The following is a 25,486-nucleotide window of genomic DNA, read 5'->3' as shown; positions in this document are numbered from 1 at the left end:
CGTCTAATAATAATCTCATTTCCAAGATACCTTCGCTTCTCATAAGGGAGTGAAGCGTCCTCGGGATGTCTAGCGCCCTGACCTTGATGTTGATTTATCGGGAGACGGGAATCGCACTGCGGTAGTCCCGGAGCAGCCTTGAAACTGTTTCATACTTTTCTCAGACCTTCCTTAAGCTTTAGTAAAGTGTTATTTGAATTTTAATAAAATTTGGAACAAGCTGTGTTTGGTATTATACCTTTTAATACTAAAGAACATTGTGTAGGAGGTTTGGTAAGGGATGTTTTTGCGTGGGCACCACTGCAAAAGCGTAGGCGTTAGGTGGGCGTTACTCTGTGCCTGCCCCGCTATAAAGCTCTTATAATTTACATCGGTGCGACGGTGCCTGTTACGTAATGATGTTTTTGTGTACACATTACAGATTCAGCGAACCTTTCGAGGTCAATAATTTCAAAAGCAATTGGAATTTACCCGAATATCTGATATTTATACTTTGAACTCGTCAGAGAAATCGTCCAGGTATAAATAAATATCGTGATATGACTTGAACTTTGTAATGTAATTTTAAATATCATTTTCAGCAAGTTATCGTATTGGTCTAAGTTTAAAATGTATACAAGTGACTGAACTTTACCTGTCTCCAAAAGTAGCCGTAGCTTGCACCTGCGTCATTGTCTCCTATAAAATATTCAGACTATTGGACGGCTCGCTTGCCCTGCCTTCTACACGCGATGTAGGTCTAAACATAGCCTGTAATAACGGTACATCACATTTACATTTTAAACATATTCACTTCATCATCATTTCAAAATTCTCAGTCGTAGTGTCGTACCCCAGAGTAAATGTGCTTCGTATATGACAATTATTTTGCCTCATTTTGTTACATAGGTGTAAAGTTTAAGGCCATAACAAGCTACCGGCTACAGCAAATTCCCGAATCCTTAATTGAAGGCATTAAATTGTATGTGTAATATTATGTGGATTCGTTAACTTAGGCTGTGTACCTAGTTTCAGACCCGTCAGCATTATTGAGTCCTATATGAACGATGTTCGTGAGAAGTGCGGATGTGCGCATGCCTAACCTATATAAATTGCATTAACCCGAAATTCCTCATTGTTGCGGAAGTTGGTAAACTTGAGGATAAAATAATCGTTGGTTTAACCTTAACCTCAGTCGGCGGCCTCAAATGTCCGTGTTGATGTTTCAAATTAATTTCGAACAGTACAATTTGAATGGGCCGTTTTTGCTTCCAAACCTTATTGGATTAATTGTGAACAGCTGTATTTGATAAAGGGCCGTGTTAACAGGAACTAAATACATATTTTAAGCTACGACAGTAGTTAAATATAGCCTTATAACAAGCTTAAGGAAGAAATACCTTATGGGCTTAGGGACAGTATCACATTTCAAGTGACCCTGTTCAATACTTAACCTTAGTTATTTAACCTTCGGTTCAACACGTGGCCGACATGTTCGAATATTACATTGTACATAGGTACCTTCCTTCTATTACATATAATACATTTTAGATATTCCATTAAATGTAAACGAACAAAGAGAGTATATTTTAATTCTTATAAAAAAGGATTTTCCAGCTGATACCAACTGATCCAATTAGATAAAACAACGGCGAAATGGAATTCGTTATTCATAACAATAAGCCTGAAGAAACAAAATATTGTTATTTTGCTATCGTTGATAACGTTAGACAACTTTTATTTGCGTAGATATTTATTAATAGAAATGATTGCGGCGATATCTCTAGTATTAGTGTTTAACTTTATGGTACGCAAGCACTAAGTAGGTAAGTAGCCACTGTTTGCTAGACCGTAATACTACGGTTTAATAAACGATAGATTTGCTATTTAAAATTTTAATGCTGTTACTAGTCTTGGTTTCTAACTATAACAATACCTGGTGTGACGCGCGTACTGCCAAGAAAGTAGATATTAAACTATAATACCTAAATAGATGCAATAATACAATTAATAGAATTGGTGGCATGCAGATGGTGAAGCAGGAAGGATACTCGACGGTGGAAAACCTGCCTTGGTTATCCAAACTACCCACTGCAACTTCTGTAATCCAAGATCTATAGTAGATAGGTACAAAGTATCAACCATGAAAGTCCGATATGCTGCAATCAGTCATCTTTCATTCAGTATGACGCAGATATTAAATATCTTGCCAGATATTAGGAATTACCAATTTATTTCAATAATCTTCCTATTTGTCTAAAATGATAGACAAATCGTTTCATCGATATTCGCGAAGCTTCCTGATTCATCTGTTTATTCTAAATTCCCAATTAATTATTCAGTCTTAGGTAAGTTTATTTCCGCACGGATTCGACAACCTTCAGTTATTTTCGCTGAATCTAAGTCTTTGATCATTTTATAAATGTTCTATTTTGAGACTTAAACCTATAAATGTAGCTTAAAACAAACATTTGTTATAAACAGAAGGATGAAAATTGTATTTCTGATGACGAATTGTTGTACACATTCGTGAGGAGTGTTGCCATGTAAACACTGTTTAGAAATCAATGCATGCGCGGTAGGTCTCTAGTTTTGTATTGTATTTAACAACCAGACGATGCTATCAGTTCAGATATTACATAAACTATTGTATTGCTACGTCCCCCATACTTAATTGTAATCTATAAACTCTTTGTTCAATGCTTACCAAAATATTCAATTGTGATTTACAAAATATGCAAATTGTCCATGTTTCTAAACAAAATAAACAGTGCCTCTTGCTAAGTTCCACTAAGCAAAGAGAGTAGAAAACTAAATTATAGGGGGTTAACGGAAATTTTGACACTTGTTAAAGTTATCCGCATACATTGAGTTTTCTTCTTTCTTGGTAGACAGGCGCTAAAGTGGCATTTAGTTATGGGCTCAGATCGTCTAAATCTTCGAAATGAAGTCAAGATACAATAAAAATGTTCCTAGCATTCTTACCAGGTCCTCTATTTTATTAGAAACAATTGTTTTCCATGGAAATGGTTGCGTGTTCGTTTTAGGGCAGTGAATATACACTTGAGACTAAACGTGACACATACTTCTTGGAAAATTATAGTTTTCGCAACAAATACTGCGAACGCGCAACAATGAAGAAATATTGTGGCGATAATAAAATAATTTATGAAATTCTGAACATACATTGTAGGTCCCTACATTCTTTTTGTCATGAATTTACGCGTACATTTCTGGGAAAGTTTAATTTTGTCTAACTAGTGTTTGAGCTAAGAATGAGTCGTTTGTAGCGTGTGGACACACTTTAATTAGCACTGCGGGGTGTACCTTGGCAACATGCCATTGCGTTTGGGGGAATTCACCCGCGGTTGAATTTTTGACTACAGTCTTTTGTAAGAATTGCAATTTCTCGCGACTGCTGATTCAGAAGCGGCCTTTGTTTTATTTAACACTAAATAAATCTTTATTCAAGCTGTTTAACGTCCTTAGGGCGTTCAAATATTTAAACCAGACTAATACGACAGTTTTTAACGGATTACAGAATGCAGTAATAGAAAATGTGTGAAAATATTTAGTAATCTGGCTTAGGTGTGGTTGACCGTGAACAGTGGATGTTATCGTCCATTCTTCTAATGCCCGATACCTTCTACATATTATTATATCGCTTTACTAACTCAATTAAAACATTGTTTGTTTTTTTATTGTTGGATTTAGGTGCGATTGAGATTTTCGTTGGTTGGTCATTCATGATGTCATTTTGATAAGGGCGTTGTTACGTATAGTTTGCACGCGATCTATATTTGGTTTTCCGCCGATAAGGTGAAGGTTAATGAGACATTTGCTAGTGTTTATGATAAATTAAATAATCATTGTTTTTGAATTAACAAACCGTTGCTTGTAGCAACACAACAAAGGCTTTTTCATTATCTTTAGCCAGGCAGATTCATTATAAGTCTTAAAGGTTAAGTACTAAATAATACAAACTATTATTATATACAGTAAAAATACAGAAGTATAAGTATACCTAATGTTATGCTATGTTATCACAGTCCATGATTTGTAGTGGAAATTTTAACCACTTAATCCTTGTTGAATCGGCCGTTATCATTGTTATGGTGGAGATAATACTTACAATCTTAGCTAAGCTAATAGCTTGTATTGTGAAATTTAAGATTCTATAGTATGTGATAATACCTGGTGAAGGATTTACTGCTTCTTCAATATTTGCATTGTTGCACATAAAATTTTAACTGCGTACCGCCCCGAAAAATATTTGTTGTTGGTAAATTATGTTCTAATCCTATCTAAAAGATGTTTTAACGCATTTGCATAATCGTTATTGTAGGTACATAATACAATTTCATCAACGGAGTATAATTTTATTTCAATTACTATCGGGTTGGATCGACTCTATAGTAAAACTTTTAATAGGATTCACAACTTCTAGTCTAGTCTTGGTAGTATGTTTTCGTAAGTAGAATTATTTAGGAACATATTCTTGTTACCAAAACAAGATAAAAGTAACCGCGCCTATGCATTTTTGTATTGTTTGTTAATAAGATTACATTGTAGATAAATCTCTAATCGTTTTATCTTTGTGACGTCATAAATCCATATGCAAAAGCAATCGATCAATCAAGGAGCGCAATAATACAATGAGACGGACAAAGTTTTGCAAGTTACACTTTGCAATATGTCACAGAATGGTATATACAGTTGTTATCTTATCTGTTAAGTAATGTGGTGGGTAATCTGTGCTCTAGAGAGGTATTGTGAACCATACGATGTTGGTGTCAGGTGCGCGACGGACGTCGTACCCCGGCGCGGGAGCACATAGCTCCGATCTAAGCTTCTCGAGTGCGAACTCGTCCCAATTCGAGGAGGTAAGATTAGTTTCCAAAGTTACTATAAAAATCCTGGTCTGAGTCAGGAGATTTTGGGGTTTTATGGTATCGGCAATAAGTGAATATTTTTGAATTTTATTTTTATTAAAAACTAGCGACCCGCCCCAGCTTCGCATGGGTGCAATGGTGCTATATTATGCATGTATTATACACCTGCCTCTTGAATCACTTTACCTATTAATAAAACCGCATCAAAATCCGTTGCGTAATTTTAAAGATTTAAGCATACAGACAAACAGACAAAAATAGTGACTTTGTTTTATACTATGTAGTGATTTCGTAATATTTTATATTATGTCGTATAGCTCTGTAATAGATGTGCATTCGTTTTAATTTATTTGATATCTGGATGATTGTGAATTTCCCGTAAATAGGAACAATAAAACATTTTTGTTTTGTTTTAACAAAGCACCTGCAATTGGATAACAAGGGATTTATAATTCCATTGTTATCAAGTCAGACGAAATGACATTTCGAAGCGGGCTTACACAAAGGCATCATAAAGGCAGGGGTTGGCTCAGTGACAGATAGCGTCAGGCTAATTATTGTGACTTGACCTTTATCATTAGAGAAAGCGTTCTATCATTTAAATGGCTTATTCAGGGCGCCAACTAGTTTGTAGGGTCCAAAGTCAAACGCTTTGTTGTCGCATTTAACTCTTCATATACTAGTGCCATACATGACATACCCACATGCATACATTTATGCATTGGCTATGAAAACTGATACACAAATGAATTTGATTCCTTCGTAATCTATGAAATGCAAGTTGATTGAGGTGATAGTACCTATAATCAAATTACGTGTGCCTATTTATCAGTATGTAAAGTGGATTGATCAGAAGCCGTCTTCAACAGTAGGTATACTGCATAAATTAGTGTAGGAAACTTATTTTTACTATCTTTTAAATTATTGACAAACAAGTCATTTTTAAATTAACCTGACCATACCAGTTTATCGCAGTTATACAAACAATAACATGTTTAACATAAAACTTGAAAATTATTTTGATTTGCAAAACAGAATTCTTGAATGCTTAATTAAAATCAAGACGAGTTTCGATGTCGTCTGGAGCTCTGTAAATAATCTCTATTTAAACTTTATTAATGAAAACAGTTTCTACGTTATTGTTTCTGGCGTCATAATAATTGAAGGGGACTATAAATTCGTTGCGTTTCGAGTTCTTTCATTAACTGATACGTTAAGTGGTCCTTATGCGCTTCGAATTGCGACGGACCGGACTGATGTGAGACAACGTACATACATGATGGTTCAATTGTTCATCGAAATAATACTATCTACTACACTACTGTTGCTGCTGTTTAATCTGTAGCCCAAGAGGTAATACGGAGATGCAGTAGACTTGATATGTTGCCGGGGCTCCGACTCGAAGAGCAGGATTAGAAAATGGTTTTTGTCAGTGAGAGTCATATACTCCCTCTCGCCTCACCCAAAGTGGGAGAAGACATTGGATGATTTTCCCTCCTCAAAAAAAGTCCAAGAGTTTCTACCTTTTTCCATCAGGAATAAAAATAATCTCAATAAGCCGTAGAATAAATTCCTACAAGTCTGACTTATACCAACCCTTTCTAGTGTCATAAGTTAGTCATAGTAGATTGTTGGACCATCTGTGATCTGATATAAGAATGTGGGAGCAGTTTTATATGTAATATCTGTACAATGTGTATGTACAGATACTTATGGTCGATGAGATTGAGAGCAGTATAGACCAGACTAAACTCTGGAAAATATCATGCCAAGGAAATATTATTTCTATCTGGCTCTGGTATTGGTTTTTCATATAAGTAATGTATGAATTAGCAAATGAAAGCTTCCTGGTTTGCGTTCCGTAGAGATAAAAATACCGTGTTAAAAGTAGTTCTGGAATCGATGCCATGCGTATGCCAGTTCTAATGCGTAGTTGCGTTTAAATCAAACATCTGTTTATTATATTATTAGTAGTCTTAATGTGACGGATCCAGTCATAATATTCAGTATACAATAGGTTGCAAACATAATTTAGGATTTGAAATTCTTGAGGCTTAAATAAATTTCACGAAGTCTGGTTTTGTTATGTTTATTCCGTTTTAACACATGCTAACCTCTGAGACGGAGTTATTATTATTTTATTGCGTCAGTAACTGGCGCCAGATTGTATACTTTTGCGAATTTTAGCCTCATATATGTAGGTAAGTGGCCAATGGCAGGTTCTGGTGCATCTCTATTTAGACTTCTGTGGACTACCTACCTGAGCTCCGGCTCAAAAAGCAAGAGTAGAAACGGGGTGGTGTTTGGTCAGTAAAAATCTGACACTCTCTCTGCTTCACCCAAAGCGGTAGAAGACAGGATGATTTTTAATACTCAAAAAAATAAATAAAAAATGTTGCGAGTGAGCTTTCTTTAGATGTTTATTTACTGATCGTGGATACTCTTACATCACAAGACTCTAACATAAACTGTAAATATCGAGTGGACTAGTTACATCTATTATAAATATCAATGGAAAATTGCGAATCTCCTCTACTTGTGTTCAACGCCAATAATGGAGATCTGTAATTTTATCCGTTAATCCACACCATAAATATAAGTCCGAGGTATACAATATACATAGGTACTTTTTAATGATGATGACTTTATTTCTAGGAAATTAACTTAGGTATATGTAGTTTGTGAGCAATTTATATTCACACAGTAGTTTTGCTGCGTTCTCACGAGTTCATTCCCATATTATCTAGATTGTCGGATTTTTTTGTTAGCTTCGTTGAGCAGTTGAAACTGTCTGCCATTTTACTGTTCTTGTAACTAAGAGCCGCTTGTTTGGCAATATTTCTGACACATGGAAAATTACTTGTTTTATTTGATGAATCGTCAACTAGTTATCTATTTAAAATACATGAATAACAATAGCTTATTGTAGATCATTCATTATACGTTGTTTGATGAATAATAAACACCCAAGTGCTTGCATTGAAGGTAGGTTAGGTACTTCGATATATTAAACGTGTCTGTTGTTGAGTAAAATATAGTAAATGTGTCTGTCTGCGTTGCATTACATCGGCCACCGGAACAAACAGTAGCTTTTCCGTTCTAATCAGTATATTGTAATGTTCCAGGGGTCAAATGGGGTTCGTTTACATGGCACGGTAGTGGTCGGACAGGTACCTCCAGACGGGCTCCCGTGGCGAGACAATGCCGTCCCCCGCGGTTCCGGCTAGGTCGGGTATCCCTCGCGTCGATGTGTGCGACCTCTGTTTACAGATACGGCACACAGCGGCTTGCTGCGCAACATTGATTCGTGGTTCGCGCTTGGCCCGCTATCGTCTCAGTCACTAGTGCGCAACGCCAAGAGAAACAAGTGTTCGTGCTTCGCAGCGCTACTTTTATTTTTGCGTTAATTTTTTTTTGTGCAAGTCTGCGCTTCAACAAAGAAAACCTGTTTTAAATTGCCCGTGTATTCTTTGGTGAACACGAAAGAGCAGAATTGAGAATATAATTTCTAATCTGTGTTATATCGCTTGGCTCTCTACCTAGTTCGGTTCCTGTGTGTTGAGTAATATTCTGTGTCAGTTGTAGTGGTTGTGCTTGTGATACAGTCGGACAATTTCATCGCTAACGTGTTCCAAATTGGGATTTCACCACGAGCGGGCTCAAGGAAGTTTATAGTCAAGTGAGTTAATGACGACATACACGCTATTAAAACTGTCATTTAGTTTGTTGGTTGTATTTTGACTTTCTTTTTCTTATTGGGTTTCTGTTTGCTTACAGTTAAATAATGTTAAAGAAACCGAAATTTGTTTAGATGTCTCTATTACAGGCGTCAATTCGTAGTGTAATCAAAGATTAATTCACTAGAGTACTGATATTGTTAGTTGTTAAAGTAGAAGAACAAGATGGTCTGTGGTGATCGCGTGATAGCACCGCTCGCTCTGCGTCGCGCCACCACCACGTCCACCAACGTCATTGTCCCACTACACGCTCTAGAGCGCCACTTATCTCGAACGGTGACGGTGTACTCGTAAACGAATCAATTGGTTTCATGGTTAAATTTTGGTTTTAAAAAGTAATACGATTGTTCATACATTCGTTAGTTTGCTTACAATAAAACCATTCCTAGGGGAATTGTCAAAATAAACATCAGTTATGACTATGCAATTCAATGTGTAGGTACATCTATACATTTGATGAGTAAATTGATGCTTCATGTCAGTGTGTATCGATTCAAATGTGCTCTTGATATACTTGTTTCAGCTTCGATACAATCTATTTGTTGATTTCGTTGGTATTATTGCTGTGAAATGTTTGTACCAATGTAAAGTGAAGCTAATCCATATGTCTATAATGTTATTCATTCAATTCTGTCTAACCAAATATTTGCTGTTGTTCTTCTCTCACACTCGTATTAGTATAACGTGTTCCGATAAACGAGTTCTTACGAATTTTCACATAGTTTCTTTATCAAATACAAATATTGTTTTAGAGTTGTTAGTTTAAACAAAGTTGTTTTGCAGTTTTCTTAAAATAGGTATGGAGATTTTTATGGCACACCTGCTCGATACTCTGATTTCGTAATGATGTCGGGTCTCGATTTTCTGGAACGAACAAACTGATACATTTAACATTTAACCCAATAATACGATGACGTACACAACTTGACTAGATCAATTAAGAAGTCAGTGTTGTTTTGTTTTAGGACCAATAAAGTGATGAATTTCTATCTAAGGATATTGTATCATCGTTTGTTTATTTTGAATATGCTTCTTACGTATAAAACAGAAGTTGCTTGGCTACTTTTGTATGCGTCATATACTTTTTATCATTCATATTAAAATTTTCCTGTCCATATACTACTAACCATATATACTATATTACCTATATCTCTGCATGAACCACTGTTTCCATGCAAAAATTGCCTCATGCCTACCCAGTGAAGATTATCTGCTAAGTAGTATTGTACCTCAATAAAATGTCCTTTTGTATGCTTAGGATATGTTGCGTTTACTATTCTTAAGCCTTCATTGATTGTACAGCTATGTGTAAGTAGTTGGTCTGCTAAAAATAATGCAAATGATTTCACCATATTTTCAATAGGATATTCAGTTATCTGATATGGTGTCATTCATTTATTTCTATCTTCCATTGATTTGACTGTTGCCATTCATGTTTACACCCCTAACGACAAACTTGAAAGTATCAAACTTATATTACTCTCAAACATCATTCATCAAATGGAATATGAAATCTATGAATGTGTAGTATTGATGTAAATATTGATATAATTCGTCATTTATGTCACTGATCTCGTTAATGAGTGTTTTGACTGACATGTTGATGTTGACCATTTGGTTGACATTTTTCCTTACTTCAGAATCACTTTATTTTTCGGATGAATTATCGTCCAGAAATGACATTGAACTCTGGTAATGAGCCAGGATCTGTTTGGAAGAAAAAGTTGATTATGTAATTTCGTAATCAACATCAAACGTTCTCCGAGTCATAATTGCCATGAGGTTGCACAAGGCCAACGTTTATGTAAAATTGTTTGCGCATCTCTGTCTGAACTGTCATTGTTCGAGCTTAGTTACATGTTGCGATGATTTGTAACCATGTTTACGCGTTCCTGTTTTGATCAATGCAAATGTTTTTATAATGATTGGTTTTAATTGCTTACCATCAGCTGATACGTACACTCATTTGCCAAAACATCCCATAAAAAAATTTTGGTGCTACCTGTCTCGGTCTCGGGTTCAATATCCTTGTCTGGACAATGCATTATTTATTGTATGTAATGGCACAGGGTCTGGGATTATGCTCGGTGTATGACAGGCTAACTCCCTATTACATAATACTCATACCACACACACCTAGTAAAAAGAGGGTTTTATTGTAATATACACCTTTGCTTACCTCTTCGAGGTTTAAAAAACGTGCCGGTATGTGTATTTATGTCTTTATATCATATCTCTTGACAGAATCAATAATTTCCAGAATAAAAAAAGAAGTTTATTAGATTTCCTACGAGCAGCTATATTTTCTTCTTTCTCTTTTAAAAAACTGTCGCACTCCGTTCAGATCTCACGATCTAGTCTGTCTGCTGTCTGCTGTGTCGTGGGTGCGTTTATCTACATGCAAATTCACTACACACATGACACTTAGACCCGGAACTACAATAAGAGTGTGATGATGAGAGTAATGTCAGCAAATTAGCATCGATTAATGTTGAGGATTCATTAATCCATTTTATACTGACATTGATTACGAGTATATAATACGAGGTTAATTCGCTGGTTAGAAACAAACACGCCAAACTCGTAGAACCAGTTGAACATTATTTATTATGAATATTAATTTTTTCTCACAGTTTGTCATTGTAATGGTTAAGCAAATGGCTAATCGAAATGAGTAGAACACGCGCTCTGACTTCCGTCGAAGTCTCGCACGTGAATTGAGATGTCATTTTAATTTTTATTAATCAAAGATACATTAAAATTTATATGTAGGCAGTGCTAGGTTTGTTGCATTGATGGTATACAGTGAAAGTACGAGCTCAACCTGCGCCGGCGCAGCACTCGAGTCCGCCGTGTGTCGTAAGGCTGCGTGCTCAGAGGGGCTCTAGAAAGCTCTTTGGAATTTTCCACGGACACAACAGGGTCTCTTGCTTTGTTCCGCTTCGATTTCGTAACCAAGTCTACTGCAATGACACCGACAATTGCATTATAGTTTCCTGCATACATTTAGTATGGTAATTTTTTATAGTACTATGCGCTTCCTAGTGCAATTTGATCAGCAAGTTTATAAACATGTAGCGTTCAATGAAACTGTGTCATGTTTAGAATAACAACATTTATCTACTCGCCCCGCTTTCATGCAAGTCGTCGTTATGTACGAGATACTACTATCTCGAAGTGTCTGTTACGCCAATCAATCACAGTGTAGAAGGATACTTATCGTTCAAGTAATTAAGCTGGCAGCTGGGTGCACTTGGCGTGCCACACTGCACCAGGCGCGTGGTGGTCCACGTGAGGGCTCTGTAATCGCACTGCGTGAATTCACTTGCAGACAACTCTACATCTTGCATGTTATACTAATTGTCACAATTAAATGTGCGTGGGAGTGGACCTATTCAACAACAACAACCAAGATCAAGTACAGAGGTATTACAGACGTTAACCACCTGCGATACATTATGTAATCGTTTCTTAGTGGTACATACAGTTTTTTGTCGTTGTAGCCAGGTCAAGCTCAAGGCACATGATAATACAAATGTTCTCGCCTACACGTGTGTTGAATGATCTTATTGTTTGAAAAGAAAAGCTTCTAATTCTTTCGCACTTTTTATGTAACATGTTAATTTATTGCCCAACTGAACGAAATTATCGATCTGTGCCGAGGTCGAGTTTGCCATTTATATGGTTCTCATTCATACAGAAGCTAGTTCCTACTCACTACTTACTATTGCGACAAATTAAAAACAAATTTCCTGAATGAAAATGATGAGTCAGTCTGTTGGCTCGATTGGCGTGTTTTCATTCAAACCGACATCGTCCCGATCCTCGCCAAGTATGACGATGATGGACAAGCCTTCTTTACTGTTGTTTTACAGCTCTGCCCTAGAATCAAATACGAGTTGATGGTACAATAGTAATGTGCGAAGAAAAACTGCTGAAACGTGCTGAAAGACAAATCAAAGAATTGTATAAGTGAACCAGATTTCTTGTAAGGATGGAAACAACCACTTTTCTCTAGTTTTGTTATGAATTAGAGCTGAGTTTCATAAATAATACTTAATTTAATAAGTTTTTTTTTTAAAGACGCGATTAAAGTAACTTTTGTTCTGTATAAAATCAATGTGGGTGATTGTGGAGAGTACTAGAGGCTAACCGTCCTGGCCGGCACGGTCTGAATCAATAATACTTCATTCCGGTAATGCTATTTATACACCACACAACGAATATAAATATCGGTCGCGTATTGATGGTCATGGATGGATGCGTCGATCATCGAGTACCGAGATTGTGACCCGTATGTCTGCATGCACACGAAGTACTTTCTTAGGTTACATGTGTAACGCCATCTTTGCCTCGGTGAGTTTAATGTTCTCTTTATTGATTATTGGCAGCGGGTGGCAACAGGTACAATCTAGAATTACTGTTGGCAAACTCTTCAGTGCAGCACTTTGCCGCATTCCTTTATCTCGTGATCACATTATGTAAAACTGTAGTTTCTTTAATCTTATGATATTCTTGATTTTTAGGTAATTACAAAGTATCATGTATTATTTAATGTTTACTTTCATCTTAAAATATTTGTTATTCAAATAACATTCACACTCTGTTTTACTGTTTTACGTAAAATAACTGGAATTACACGGGAAAGTTTCTATTTTTATAAACTAACTTTCCCTCTGGTTGCACTCGCGGTCACATAGATTCAGGTCATGGTCCACCTCTGTGCCAAAAATCCAACGAGAGATTTGGAACGGATAAGGTACCTAACTATTTCACATAGGTATATCCACAGCGAATCAAATGCTACGACGAGCCTGTGGAAACAACACTGCAGTTTTATACTTGTATCTATGTGGTGTGATACTACATAGTTATGTACCTAGGATTACAGGAATTGAAAAACTAGATGTAGTCGCATACTGACGCAACCTAGTGACCTAAATTTACAAGTGCGAGTATACGCGACCTCGTCATTTTCCAGGTTATACTCCTTTATGTCATTATAGTTGCGAAATAAAACAGGTCATGTTACAAACAGACATTTGTCATGGGTTTGTAAATATGACGGACCGTGACGTATTTGGAGACGTTAACCTTATCATTAGTACTTACTTTGATAAAGAAAACGTACACACAAAAGTTGTGTGTGTTTGTTTTGTGAACTCAATGAGTGCATTTTGAGGGTTTTGTTGTTTCCATATACAGTAAATAATCCATACAATTTGAGTTTAACTGAAGAAGTTGAGTTCATTATACAGAGGCTAATTTAAATACTGAAATATTAATGCTATTTTAACGTTGTTATTGAAAAACAAAGCCATTACATTGTAATTACTGCCGTCATAACAAAGTTCAGTTATTTAAGTACCTATGTATGAACACTGAGTGAAATAAAGGCGAATATATTGTCGCTTCTGTATTTAATTTTGTCAATCTGCAAGGAGATTCAAATATGTTCTCAGAAATATACGACGGAATGCCCAGAATTCCTGCAGCGTTTGTTCACGCCAGGGTCATTGAATTATTTGTGTTTATCCAGAATACTTTACATTCTGATAAACAAAAGGAAAATTGTACAATACACAACCTTGGAAACACTGTTATCAATGATGATTACATCGTACGACATCATCGTATTTGTTTATTGTTTGAATACCTACCTCGTAAGCTTTTGTATCGTTTACTAATCACCTGATTTTAATGTTGGTTGCTTTGTACCGGTTCTGTTAATTTGCTGCTTGACTTAATTCAATTAAGTACAAACACAACAACATAAAGTTCTAAAGTTTAATCTCCCTTGCATCTAAAAACTTTAAATCGGTATTTGGCTTCCTTAACTGAGTTCTTACAAATGGTAATTTGTAGCATTGTTGCTATCGCTTTTTCCGACCGGCAGTAATATTTATCTAGCCTGCGAGTTAACAGGGCGTGTGATTAGGTCGGGCATCAGTCGTCTCATTAGCGTTACGTAACAAACCGTTATAGTTATGCTCCGGCTGTCATGTCAGTCTATTACAACCCGTGTAAATTTAACTATGTCGACACAACAACTCCTCGTCTTCTCGAAACCGGTCGTATCCGGTTCTCAGCACACATGACCTTATTATCATGAGTTTACAAACATTCGTTTTCGTCACAGTTCAATTTATAGTGAGCGCCAAACACGAGCATAATGTTGACTCGCAAAAGGATACGATAGTACATAATACACGCAAGTATTATTGCTCTTATCAAGAGTTTGAAGGTTTCGTCGATAATGTGCGTGAACAAATAATTCAAGCCTCGTCTTTATAAGCTGTTCTATTCTTAACTGCGGCAGCTGCCTATTATTATGTTTCTGAGACTCCATGCTAGATTATTTTGGTTCAGAGTTTGGCAAACTGTCGTTGTTGTTTGGAACCATATGATTTTATGACGTATATTTTTTTGGTACTCTATTTCAGTATGGCTGGTAATGACGTGTTGTCGTCGTAGTGGTAGGTGGTTCGCTGACGAACCTCGGACTATATGAGAGGCGGGGCTTGCGCGTCATGCAAATATACTCCGAACAGACGCATCGCGGGTTCGCTTCTAATTTGGTGACGCCGCGCGCTGCGGGCGACCGCTCGCGCTGGCTGGCAAGCTCTTGTCACGCTACGCAATCTTAACGACGTGACATAGAGATACAGAAAAATCGCACTATCCATGCGTCATAATACACACGGTTCGATTAAATTAAACAAAGAATTATGGTAAACACGTGAATGTTTACATTGAACATAAAGCTAAACGCACACGCGTGCTCAACACCAGATGTTATGTGCCTGGAATGTATTTTGTACGAAAATGAAAGAGCCACCAGACGTAACAAACGCATTTATAACTGAGGTATTTGGAGGCCGGGTATAAGCGGACTTGTAGAAATGTCTGGATCGGATTATCGTGTCGTGCCCTTTTCCAAGAAACTGACAGTCGTGACTCGTGAGTGAGAGGATGAAATAAAAATAAAATATAATATAATAAACAGAGAGCCTGCGTAGTTTCTAGACTCAATTCATGCGAAGGCCCCCGGTCTTTATACCTGACATTTACCGATTAAAGCTAGCTGTGGCCACTTGCATCTCGCACTGCTTTAAATTACTTCTCGTTTCTTTGTCTCTCGGACAATGAATGCGACAATCGTTTTGAACTCAATGTGAACTCTTCTATCAATACGCTTGATTTATAAATAACTCGGTGTTGATCCCCAAAGTTGTTTGAGTGTGCAACACTCGTCGATAAGGGTTTCGTGGTAACTAACTTTGTGAGGCTCGATTCAATTAATTTTGTTTGCTCGATGTCAACAGATTCTGCGCATAGAATACAATTTGTAACTATGTATTCCAAATCAATGTATTAATCGATTTATGTATTTCGAATGTAATACACAGAAGGAACAGCAACATAATTATTTAATTAGTTTACCATATTAGGCAAATAAAATGAACGTAACAAAGTTGCTGTGTCACAACTTTTTTGTTTGATTTTATATAAATGTAACATGTGTTATGTAACATATGAAGACATATTTTGTTGCATCAACATTATAAAGTTCAATCGATTAAACTAGACTTAGTGTCTGTAACTGCCTACGTTTTTTTTCCATATAGAGAAACATGTTTGAATTTACATAAACCTGTATATTACTGTATAATGTAATATGTGTGTATTTAAACCGTTGTTACTTTTAAATGATTGGTTAACACGGTATTTCCCCTTTACTTGTAATTACGCAATATTCCATGATTTGCGACGTAATAATTATTAATATACCTAATTGAACATTATATTCATTGAGTATCTACCTAATTGATTTAATTAAATTTAAGCTAGCGATAAACTCCGCCATAGTCAAAATAATACATAAAATCAAAGATAAACAGGTACACAATATTTGATTAATTACGTAAGACAGTCAAACAGGTCATAGAGTCACTTCATTTAGTATAACCTACCTATATGATTTTCGTTTTGCGGTCTGGGTTTTTTGGCAAGTGGGGAATGCCTAATGTCGTCGGACGCACTAAACTTCAAAGCTAGTAATTACGTATTGTTATTGGTGTAACATTTGGAATAATGTCCAGTTGTCCGTACCTACAGCACCGTCATTTCCTCGCTCGTTTCCGTCCGTTGACGTAGCCGGTCACGTACCCTTGGGAAAAGTCAGGCAATAAGTTTATCATCACTATTTAGTATTCAATGCAATTTCCAGTTCATTTTACTGCAATAAATAACTGGACTCGCTTATTTTGCGATTTTCTTATTCATAGACTGTCTTGTAGAATAACAGAGTGTCCCTTAAAGTAGTAAACATAGTAAGTATGTACTAAGCGTAGTGTGGCCTAGGGGTGGCAGTTGCGGTCGCTAATATGACTGTGACACACGAATCAGCACTTTTTGAATAGATAGATGTAGTATGTAGTGATTGATGGCTGTTTTTCTTTGTTGATTAGGTGGACAGCGGCGGCGGTGGCTCGGCCGAAGTAATGGTGTACTCTCTCGGCTGGGGCATGGGGGAGCCGGAGCGGCGCGGCGCGGACCGCAAGCGCGGCCAGCCGACGCCGGTCACCGTGGTACACACGCCGCTCTCGCCTGACGAAGGACATGAAGTGGACGTTCTGCCCTTACACAATCAGGTATGATATACGAGTAGCTACAACTCAAAACATAACCGAAAAACTATCAGTGGGTCTGTTGTGACTGTGGAACTGAACTAGCCTAAAGGTATCTTGTCCATAATAAATTGTTGAACATAAAAAATGTGAGTGCTGCTATGATTGGTCACACAGGGGCTTAGCTTCATTAGCGCCATCCAAGGCACAGTTGTTTCTTATTGAGAGCATTTGAATGTATTCTGACTATTACATTGTGTCCAAACAAGCTTCGAGTTTCAAAATATACAACGTGGAAAACTAGAGAGAAAAATATACATTATCAGTATAACTTTTCTTAAGTAGTTGATTTCCTTAATAACTTAGTATGGCTACGGGATTTCGTAGCACCGTAGCACCTTCGTAGCATTTAGTTACGACCATTATTCATATTTTTGCCTGCCCACATAATAAATATGATTTATCTTTGCACTCATGTATTCTCATTTTAGTTTTACAAACTATACAAAAATTTTAATGTTACAAACAGATTTTAATCTTCTAATTTCACAACAGATTAAAAAATAACTTCATTATTTTATTTATCTTAATTATGATTCAACGGATTAATTTACATTTGTTTCGATTTTTTATATTAATAATTGATTGTGTATGATAGATTACACAGCATTTAACTGTATCCGTTATGATTGATTAATTTATGAAATAGGTACCCAGTAATGTAAAAGTATTAAGTTAAGAATATTGAAACCCAAAATTAAAGAAAAATATTCACCATATACATAAATAAATCTATGAAATAATCCAGAAATATTCATTGAAACATATGCGATTCTATGTATACCTGAATAATACATTATTATCAAATCAAACTTTGTTTAAAAGTTTCTGGTGTCTTTTGGAAAATCATCCAAACTTCGGCCAAAACCGAACAACACAAATTCGAGCTCGACTTGTGAGCTCAGTTCAAGTGCGGTTGTTATTTAGCCTTACATGTCTATAAATAGAAGTGAAGCACTTTCGAATGTGATATTGAGTTGAGGTATCGGAACCATTACAAGCAATAATAATGTAAACGTACTTAATTATCCGCTGTTGTTCGCGAAGAATTAAATTCGTAATATTATTACCAAGTCTGAAATCTTAATGGAGAGATAGTATGTAAAGTTCAACAATTAATTAATAGGTCCTTAATCTTCAAAAGGCTATCCACAATCAAGACACGATAACTGTGTTATCTCTTAACTTTTTAATTTAAAAATATCATTTAATTGGTCAGTGGATAGTTGTACTTTGTACTTATCAGCTTGATGCTGGGACAGTTTCCCAGCACGTCGATGCCGTGATATACACGCGTACATTGCGGTGTGAGGTGCAATGCGCAAACTCCGGAACGTGGCGGAACGGTATTACCAAGCAGAGTATTCATTACTCATGTACCTAGCCTATAGTGACTGTCTGTCGAACACCCATTTCTACTTACAAATTTTACTACTTAATTCAATTAAAATAATGCTTTAAATATTTTGTCCGATTCAAGAATTCTGGGCACCAGATTTAAAATAGGTTACCTGCATGTTATTAATTAATACGAATATAGTATTATCAACATAAAGGTATAATTTACACGGCCGTACTCTTCTTACCTTGTTCCATTATGCAAATAAGTATATTCGTAATGCAACGACCTCATGACCGCTAATTTGTATCAGTGTAGCTTATCATTGTCTAGACAGGTATCATATTGTATATTTGAATTTGGTAACGTTTGTATATTAGGATGTTAATGCTAGTGGAGGCCCGGGGTGGCCCGGCGGCAGGGTTGTCGAGCCGCGCCCAGGTGTCGTGTGCCGGAGCCACGGTACGGCGTGGCGGCAGGTCAATGGCACCATCCGCCATAGTTTTTTACTCTATTTCACACTCGCAAGTAATTCGATCGGTTGAATGCATATTGTACAGACTGCAACTTGCTTTGCGTGTCATAAACGAATAAAACCTACGTTTGACGACGCTGTGTAATTTAAGCTTATGTGAATTTGTATTATATGACACGAAATAATACCTGACGAATAGATTATTTACAAGATATACCTAATCACAATCTTGATTATTTTAATAAATTAGGAAAATGATTCATAGTGTTTGTAAAATTGTTGCAGTACTTAAACTAATCTATCTAGACTAATAAATGAAATTGGAGTGTCTGTTTGTAATATTGAAATTACTGCTTTTTACTACATGCATATGAATACAGGACAGTACAGCTGTACCCACAATGGCGGTAAAGCAATAAAGTATTCGTATAAGAAAAAAAAAACTTATACATTACGGACTATCTATCTACAAAGCTATACAATGTGTGAATGTGGTGTAGTATCCACTAATTGTGATATTTCATGCGCAGGTGGGGGGCCACACCAGACTGTTGGTGCTAAACGACAGTACCGTAATCAAGCCGCTCAATATTCGCGAGTTGCATTTCTACCAGAACATTCCCGAAGACATCCAGAACTTCGTACCCAGATACAAAGGTGAGCATCACACTCCTTTGTCGCCTTGACCACGATTCAATATGGCCGACCAGTATGCTTTTACGATTCGCTGAATGCATCATGTTCATTCATTGCATCTTACATTATTCTTTAATTATAATGATAATTATCCGTTTTTGTTTACATATCAATTGTGTTGTTTTAATGTCTTTGCATTTGAAGCACTAAGGAAGTTATTAATTTTATTATATGTATAATGATTTGTCACAAATTGATTAAATATTGCCGTTATCTGTTTTCCACAGCCTTGTGAATATCGTGTTTACGAAACATGGGTAGTATCGAATTAGCAGTCGGCATATCGATCGTTTCGAAACATTATACATGTTTCAGATGCTTTTGATCGATTGCTACCTATTATATATTTGTAATTATTTTTTGTTATCTCTTGCGTCATTCGGTACTCAAGATTATCTAATGTAATCGTAATTCGATCATGAAGCTGTGAAATATGATTAACGTAGAATAGAAAACTTTCCTTACTGCTTGATTATCGTAACCATCATTTTCAAATTGGGTATGAGAGAGAATGTGTGTATGTCGAACGAAGCAAACCCGCCGACCGCTAAATTATTCTATGCTCCGGGCTATTTATAATATCAAACGTGTCTGAAATCATGTTGAAACTGTTTTTGTTTATGACATATGGCTAATTATTGATATTTAATTGCTAATGTGTCTAACATAACCATACTTATGCAAACAACAAAACAGGCCCTTAGGTAAGTATTATAATAATAATACTACATTATTTTATAAACGGTGATAATAATAATATGATAATTGATAATAGTACATTATAGTCGATAATGTCGTTAAAAATTGGTTTAGCGTGCTTCTATTTACAGAACTTGTGCTACCGTACTTAATTATTTTGTGGATAATAATAGAATGACTACAATCATACAAAAACCTGGTACATTTAAGCTAAACCAGAACATTATTTTGTGGCCACGAATAAAGATATAAGTAATAATTTAACAACAGTTCACAATGTTGTTACTTGTCTTTTCACGTTACCGTTGGTGCACGATGTGGCAATATAAATAATTAAGTATTAATGTAGTTCTAACAGATTTACTGGAAACGACACTAACTTTGCCCAGTTAAGTATACAAACATTGCTCACACTGTGCATCATAATACAATTGAACTTTTACTGTGTTACCGCGTCCGCGTCCTCGATTCCTATCTGCAAGAATGGCATGCGTGTACCTACACCTACTTACTTAATGTGAACGGACAACGTTGTCACGTAATCGGTATTACTTAGTTTCCATTTTATTTTAGTTTGCTAAATATAATAGTTTGGTCTAATGGTAAGTGATATTAGTTCAAGCTGGTGGTAGCGGACGCCAGTTTTTGCTCCATGGGTTGTTGTTTGGTTTGGTATTGTATGTTTAGTTAGTTGCATCCGTGGATAGAAGTGCACAGTGCGTGTGTAACAAGTAAAAGTTCAGTGTATGTAAGCAAACGGCATCAGGTTAGGTTAGGGCGTGCGTGGCACCGCGAGGCCAGAAGGGCGGCGGGTTTGAGTGGGAGCGCGCGAGCGGGTGCGGGAGCGGGAGCGGGCCTGGGGTCAGGAACACAATATTAGTTTCCTTGTTGTCGCAAGGGCTGCGGCGCTGCGGCGGGCGGAGCGACGCCGGCGGCGCACCACACAACCGCCCCTAATAGCGCCCTAGCGGTAATTTTACATTTTGGGTTTGTAAACCTTTACTTAAAAACTACACCCACATCATACTTATACATACACGCATACACACCTACATGCATTGTCTACTTACAACAATATAAATTGTTTGATCACATACACCGTACACGCTTACCGATGCAGTTACACGTTACACGAGACTCGATACAAAAGATATACAAACCCTGTTTAAAAACAAAGTAACTTAATCACTTCCTCATCAAATAACGCTGCCAACTTGCACCATAGTAAGTTAATGTTGAATATACGAACGTAGATAGTGGATCGAATAACTCATTCAATGTCCCAATAACGAACCAGTGGCACACTGGCCAGTTCCGGGTCGGGACCCGACTGGGCATGTTCTGAGTTTGCAATCTTCTATCTTGCACAAACTTCATTCATCTATTATACTGCTACAGTACGATCTCTTCTATTTAAGATGACGTCCCTTACTTTGAAGTTAAAGCAGTCAGTATCGATGTTTATACATAGCTGTGGTGTGTGCGTGTGTGCCGGCGGACACTAGTATTGATGGCGAGGCTGTTTGTTTCAGGCGTGATGCAGGCGTCTAACACTGGAGGGCCCAAATTGGACAAGCGGTACTCGCCTTGTTTCCGTGACGAGAACGGGCGCAAGCAGTCGCTGGGCGGCAAGCGCAAGCGTGACGACGTGTTCAAGTGCGTATCCGCGCGACATGCGGCGACCGACATCCTCGGCACTTGTCATGTGTCCTTTATCATATTTCAGAAGCTTTGACGTACGCCGGCCCGCCGCCGACGTCGCCATTAATTCATTCGATCGCAATACTTACATGACTATCCCACTAACGCGTGAGCGATGCACGACCCATTCACTCTGCGAGCCTCCGATGACTTGCGTCGTGGAGTCGTGGTAATGACATCTATAATTTGATTGAAATGTTGCAATATAACAGATAACAATGAATCTACCTGTGTTTCATTAGCTCCTCTGCTATCTGTCGATCGTAGCTTGCTTGTCACCTCTGCCAAATAAATACAATTCTACTTTTCTCCTTGCAGATTCAAGGTACATCGAAATGGAAATGCAAGCGAAGTACTTAAAAGTATTGCACACATGGACAATTCAAATAAGCAGTGTAAGTAGCTATGTACATTATATACCAATAACAAAAAAAAAAAAATCATGATGAGTAATTCTATTGAGTTGACTGACGTTGTTGTTTTGTTTGTGACAGATTTTTTAATGATGGAAAATATAACATCTTCGTACCGGCGGCCGTGCGTGCTGGACCTGAAGATGGGCACGCGGCAGCACGGCGACGACGCCACCGCGGAGAAGCGCAGCAAACAGATCGCCAAGTGCGCCGCCAGCACCTCCGCCACGCTCGGCGTGCGACTCTGTGGCATGCAGGTACGTACGCACCGGCGTAGTAGTCGGGTCATACATACCCGTCCGTGTTAACCGAGCGCAGTGATGTAACGTGTGCCTGGTGCAGGTGTACGTGCCGGAGACGGGCGCGTGCGTGCGGCGCGACAAGTACTGGGGCCGCGCGCTCACTGAGAGCGGGCTGCGCGAGGCGCTGCGGGACTTCTTCGCGGCCGGAGCAGGCCTGCGCGCGCGCGTCGTCAGACAAGTGCTGCGCGACCTCGATGCACTGCGCAGAGCCATCGCCAAGCAAACTAGCTATAGGTTCTACTCGTGGTCAGTACTCTTCATTCTTTCATTAATGAGACCCCATAAACAATCAGTTTAACAGCATTACATTAACACACGATATCGATTGTTGCAGCTCATTACTGATAGTATACGAAGGTGACGTGGAGACAGCACTCGCTGTAGAGGCAAGCGGCGTGACTACCGAGTACGACGCGGATGCGTCGAGTAGCTCGGCGGAGTTGGCACCGTCGCCGGGACACTTCGACATGTCCACGTTGCACGACGAGATCTCAACGGAGCCAGGCGTGCGCGAGCCCTTCCGGCCGCACTCCGAGGAGACCATGGGAGGCTACGAGGACGGGGAGGTGGCGGGCCACTCGCCGCGCCGCCACCCGCCCAGCCCCGACTCGGCCGACAGCTGGATGGCGTACTCGTCCACCAGCAGCGAGTCGTGGCGCGGCGAGGCCGAGGCCGAGCCCGAGCCCGCCAGCGGCAAGCGCGCGCGCACGTGGGCGCCGCGGCCGGCGCGCCCGCCGCCCGACGAGCGCGTCGACATCCGCATGATCGACTTCGCGCACACGGCGTACGCGGGCGCCGCGGCCGAGTCGCCGCTGGCCACCAGCACGCCGCACCACGGGCCCGACTGCGGCTTCCTCACCGGCATCGACAGCCTCAAGCGACTGCTCACGGAGATTCTGCCGCCGCAGCCCTACAGTTAATGAGGCGCCGCTCGGCCCGAGGGGCCTCTTCCTAGAAAAAAAACGTTAAAAATTACCCTCCTTTCGGACGAAATTCTGAGAGAGCTGTGATCGCGTCGGACGCTGTGCTGTGGGGCGGCGCCCTCGCGCTCGCCCCGCAGTGGAAATCTTTCGGAAGTACGTTTTAGTTCGCCGATGGTGAGTTTCGATGTTGTTGAAATGTATATTATATTTGAATGTAAAAACTATTTTCCTCAAAAATTTACCGTTCGACTGATGTAATTTTAAAAGTAGACAAATTACTAACAGGTCGCTGTGTATTTACATAAAAAGGACATACGCAGGGTATTTTCCATTTGTACGTTTCGTGGCTGAGTGAGCGCGCGAATTTAAGTAACGATTCTTTTTATGTAATTGCATAGTGATTATTATCGCACTTAGTGAATGTTGGCGGTACAAAATATGTTAATTTAATGTTTAAAACTATTATAATTTGATGTGGGACCCAGTAGGTATTCTTAAAATGTGTATTTGTAAGTATTACTGTTAAGTTATTCCAGATTGACGTGCTTTGAGTTGTTCTCCTAGCTTATAATTGATTTCTGTATGAGTGCTGATCAATGTGATTACCTGTAAATTGACATTAGACATTCCCTGTCTGTAGCGGTGGGCGTGTTGTAACGTAGTAACAGTAACACACGGCACTCGAGCCACGTGCCACTCAACCATCAACACATTTGAAGCTCGCTTTAGATTTGATGTTTTCATGTAACTGTGTATTACTGGTTTAGGTACAGGTGTGAATTAATCAACCCAGTCAGTCAGTAATGCCAAAATAATATCGTAATATTTATTAAGGCCAGAACATGGTTTCCATAGTAGAAAATGTAAATTGATTATATTGGTGTTTAGATTTTAAATAGTTGGTTAAGTGTCGATTCAAAGTTTGTGAGTTATTGAAATCATTTGACAATTGTTGTGTGAATTGCGTTTAATATGTACATTATATTGTTTAGTTGAACATCTTGTACGTGTCTTTGCGAATGTCACGAGCATGTGGCGCACATCTCGGACAGAATGAAGTAATATATTTCCGCCAACAGTATTATAATGTTGTAGCTGCCAGTTAGTAAGCGTGACCATTGTGGCCATTGTGACCAACGACCATATCGATCGGTTGCGGTGTGGGAGACGTTTGTGGATGTGTTCTGCATGTGGACGTATTGCGTATTACGTTGCCAGTTCGTAATTACGATGCCGGAGGTTATAAATGAATCTAGAATGAGTATTCAAAGTGGGTCAGTGTATCGGCTAGTTAGCGCACTGCCGACGGATGTGTGCACTAGCGACACTAGTTAGCCAACATTCCTTCGTGCTGCATTCGTCATTGTTTGTCCTTTTACTTTATTATTTTTATTAGTGGGATAAATTTTTGAAAAGTACCTGGTTTAATTAGGATGCTAGGTTGTATTGCAAATTATCATTTATGTCTGTTATTTTAAATAACTGTATGACACTATTTTGTTAAATAAATTTTAGGTATTAAATTTTTTGTTTCATTTTTGACCTTAATAGTAAATATAACCTATTTGTATCTATTCTGGTAAAGAAGAATGCCCAGAACTTGATAGACTCAACATGAAATAACAAAAATGGTGTCTTGC

General features: G+C 38.2%; 1 protein-coding gene across 4 annotated transcripts in view; it reads left to right on the top strand.

The window, feature by feature from the left end:
* LOC118281785 (inositol hexakisphosphate kinase 2) overlaps window positions 1–25,369 on the top strand; it is a 47,635-nt gene extending 22,266 nt beyond the window's left edge. For 2 of the 4 annotated variants that reach the window (XM_035602506.2, XM_035602504.2), the window contains 7 exons: window positions 17,080–17,262; window positions 19,643–19,769; window positions 22,040–22,163; window positions 22,527–22,603; window positions 22,703–22,878; window positions 22,964–23,169; window positions 23,258–25,369. In XM_035602506.2, coding sequence (XP_035458399.2) covers window positions 17,113–17,262; window positions 19,643–19,769; window positions 22,040–22,163; window positions 22,527–22,603; window positions 22,703–22,878; window positions 22,964–23,169; window positions 23,258–23,843 — 1,446 coding nt within the window. In that variant the 5' untranslated portion in view covers window positions 17,080–17,112 and the 3' untranslated portion in view covers window positions 23,844–25,369. Of the gene's footprint in view, window positions 1–4,703; window positions 4,863–8,199; window positions 8,551–17,079; window positions 17,263–19,642; window positions 19,770–22,039; window positions 22,164–22,526; window positions 22,604–22,702; window positions 22,879–22,963; window positions 23,170–23,257 lie in introns of those variants that run through there. The other 2 variants (XM_035602503.2, XM_035602505.2) reach the window with 2 other exon arrangements.
* The last annotated feature ends 117 nt before the right edge of the window (window positions 25,370–25,486 follow it).

Source organism: Spodoptera frugiperda, chromosome 2, assembly GCF_023101765.2.
Source record: "Spodoptera frugiperda isolate SF20-4 chromosome 2, AGI-APGP_CSIRO_Sfru_2.0, whole genome shotgun sequence".
Lineage (NCBI taxonomy): Eukaryota > Metazoa > Arthropoda > Insecta > Lepidoptera > Noctuidae > Spodoptera > Spodoptera frugiperda.
This window is presented reverse-complemented; position numbering and strand designations above follow the sequence as displayed.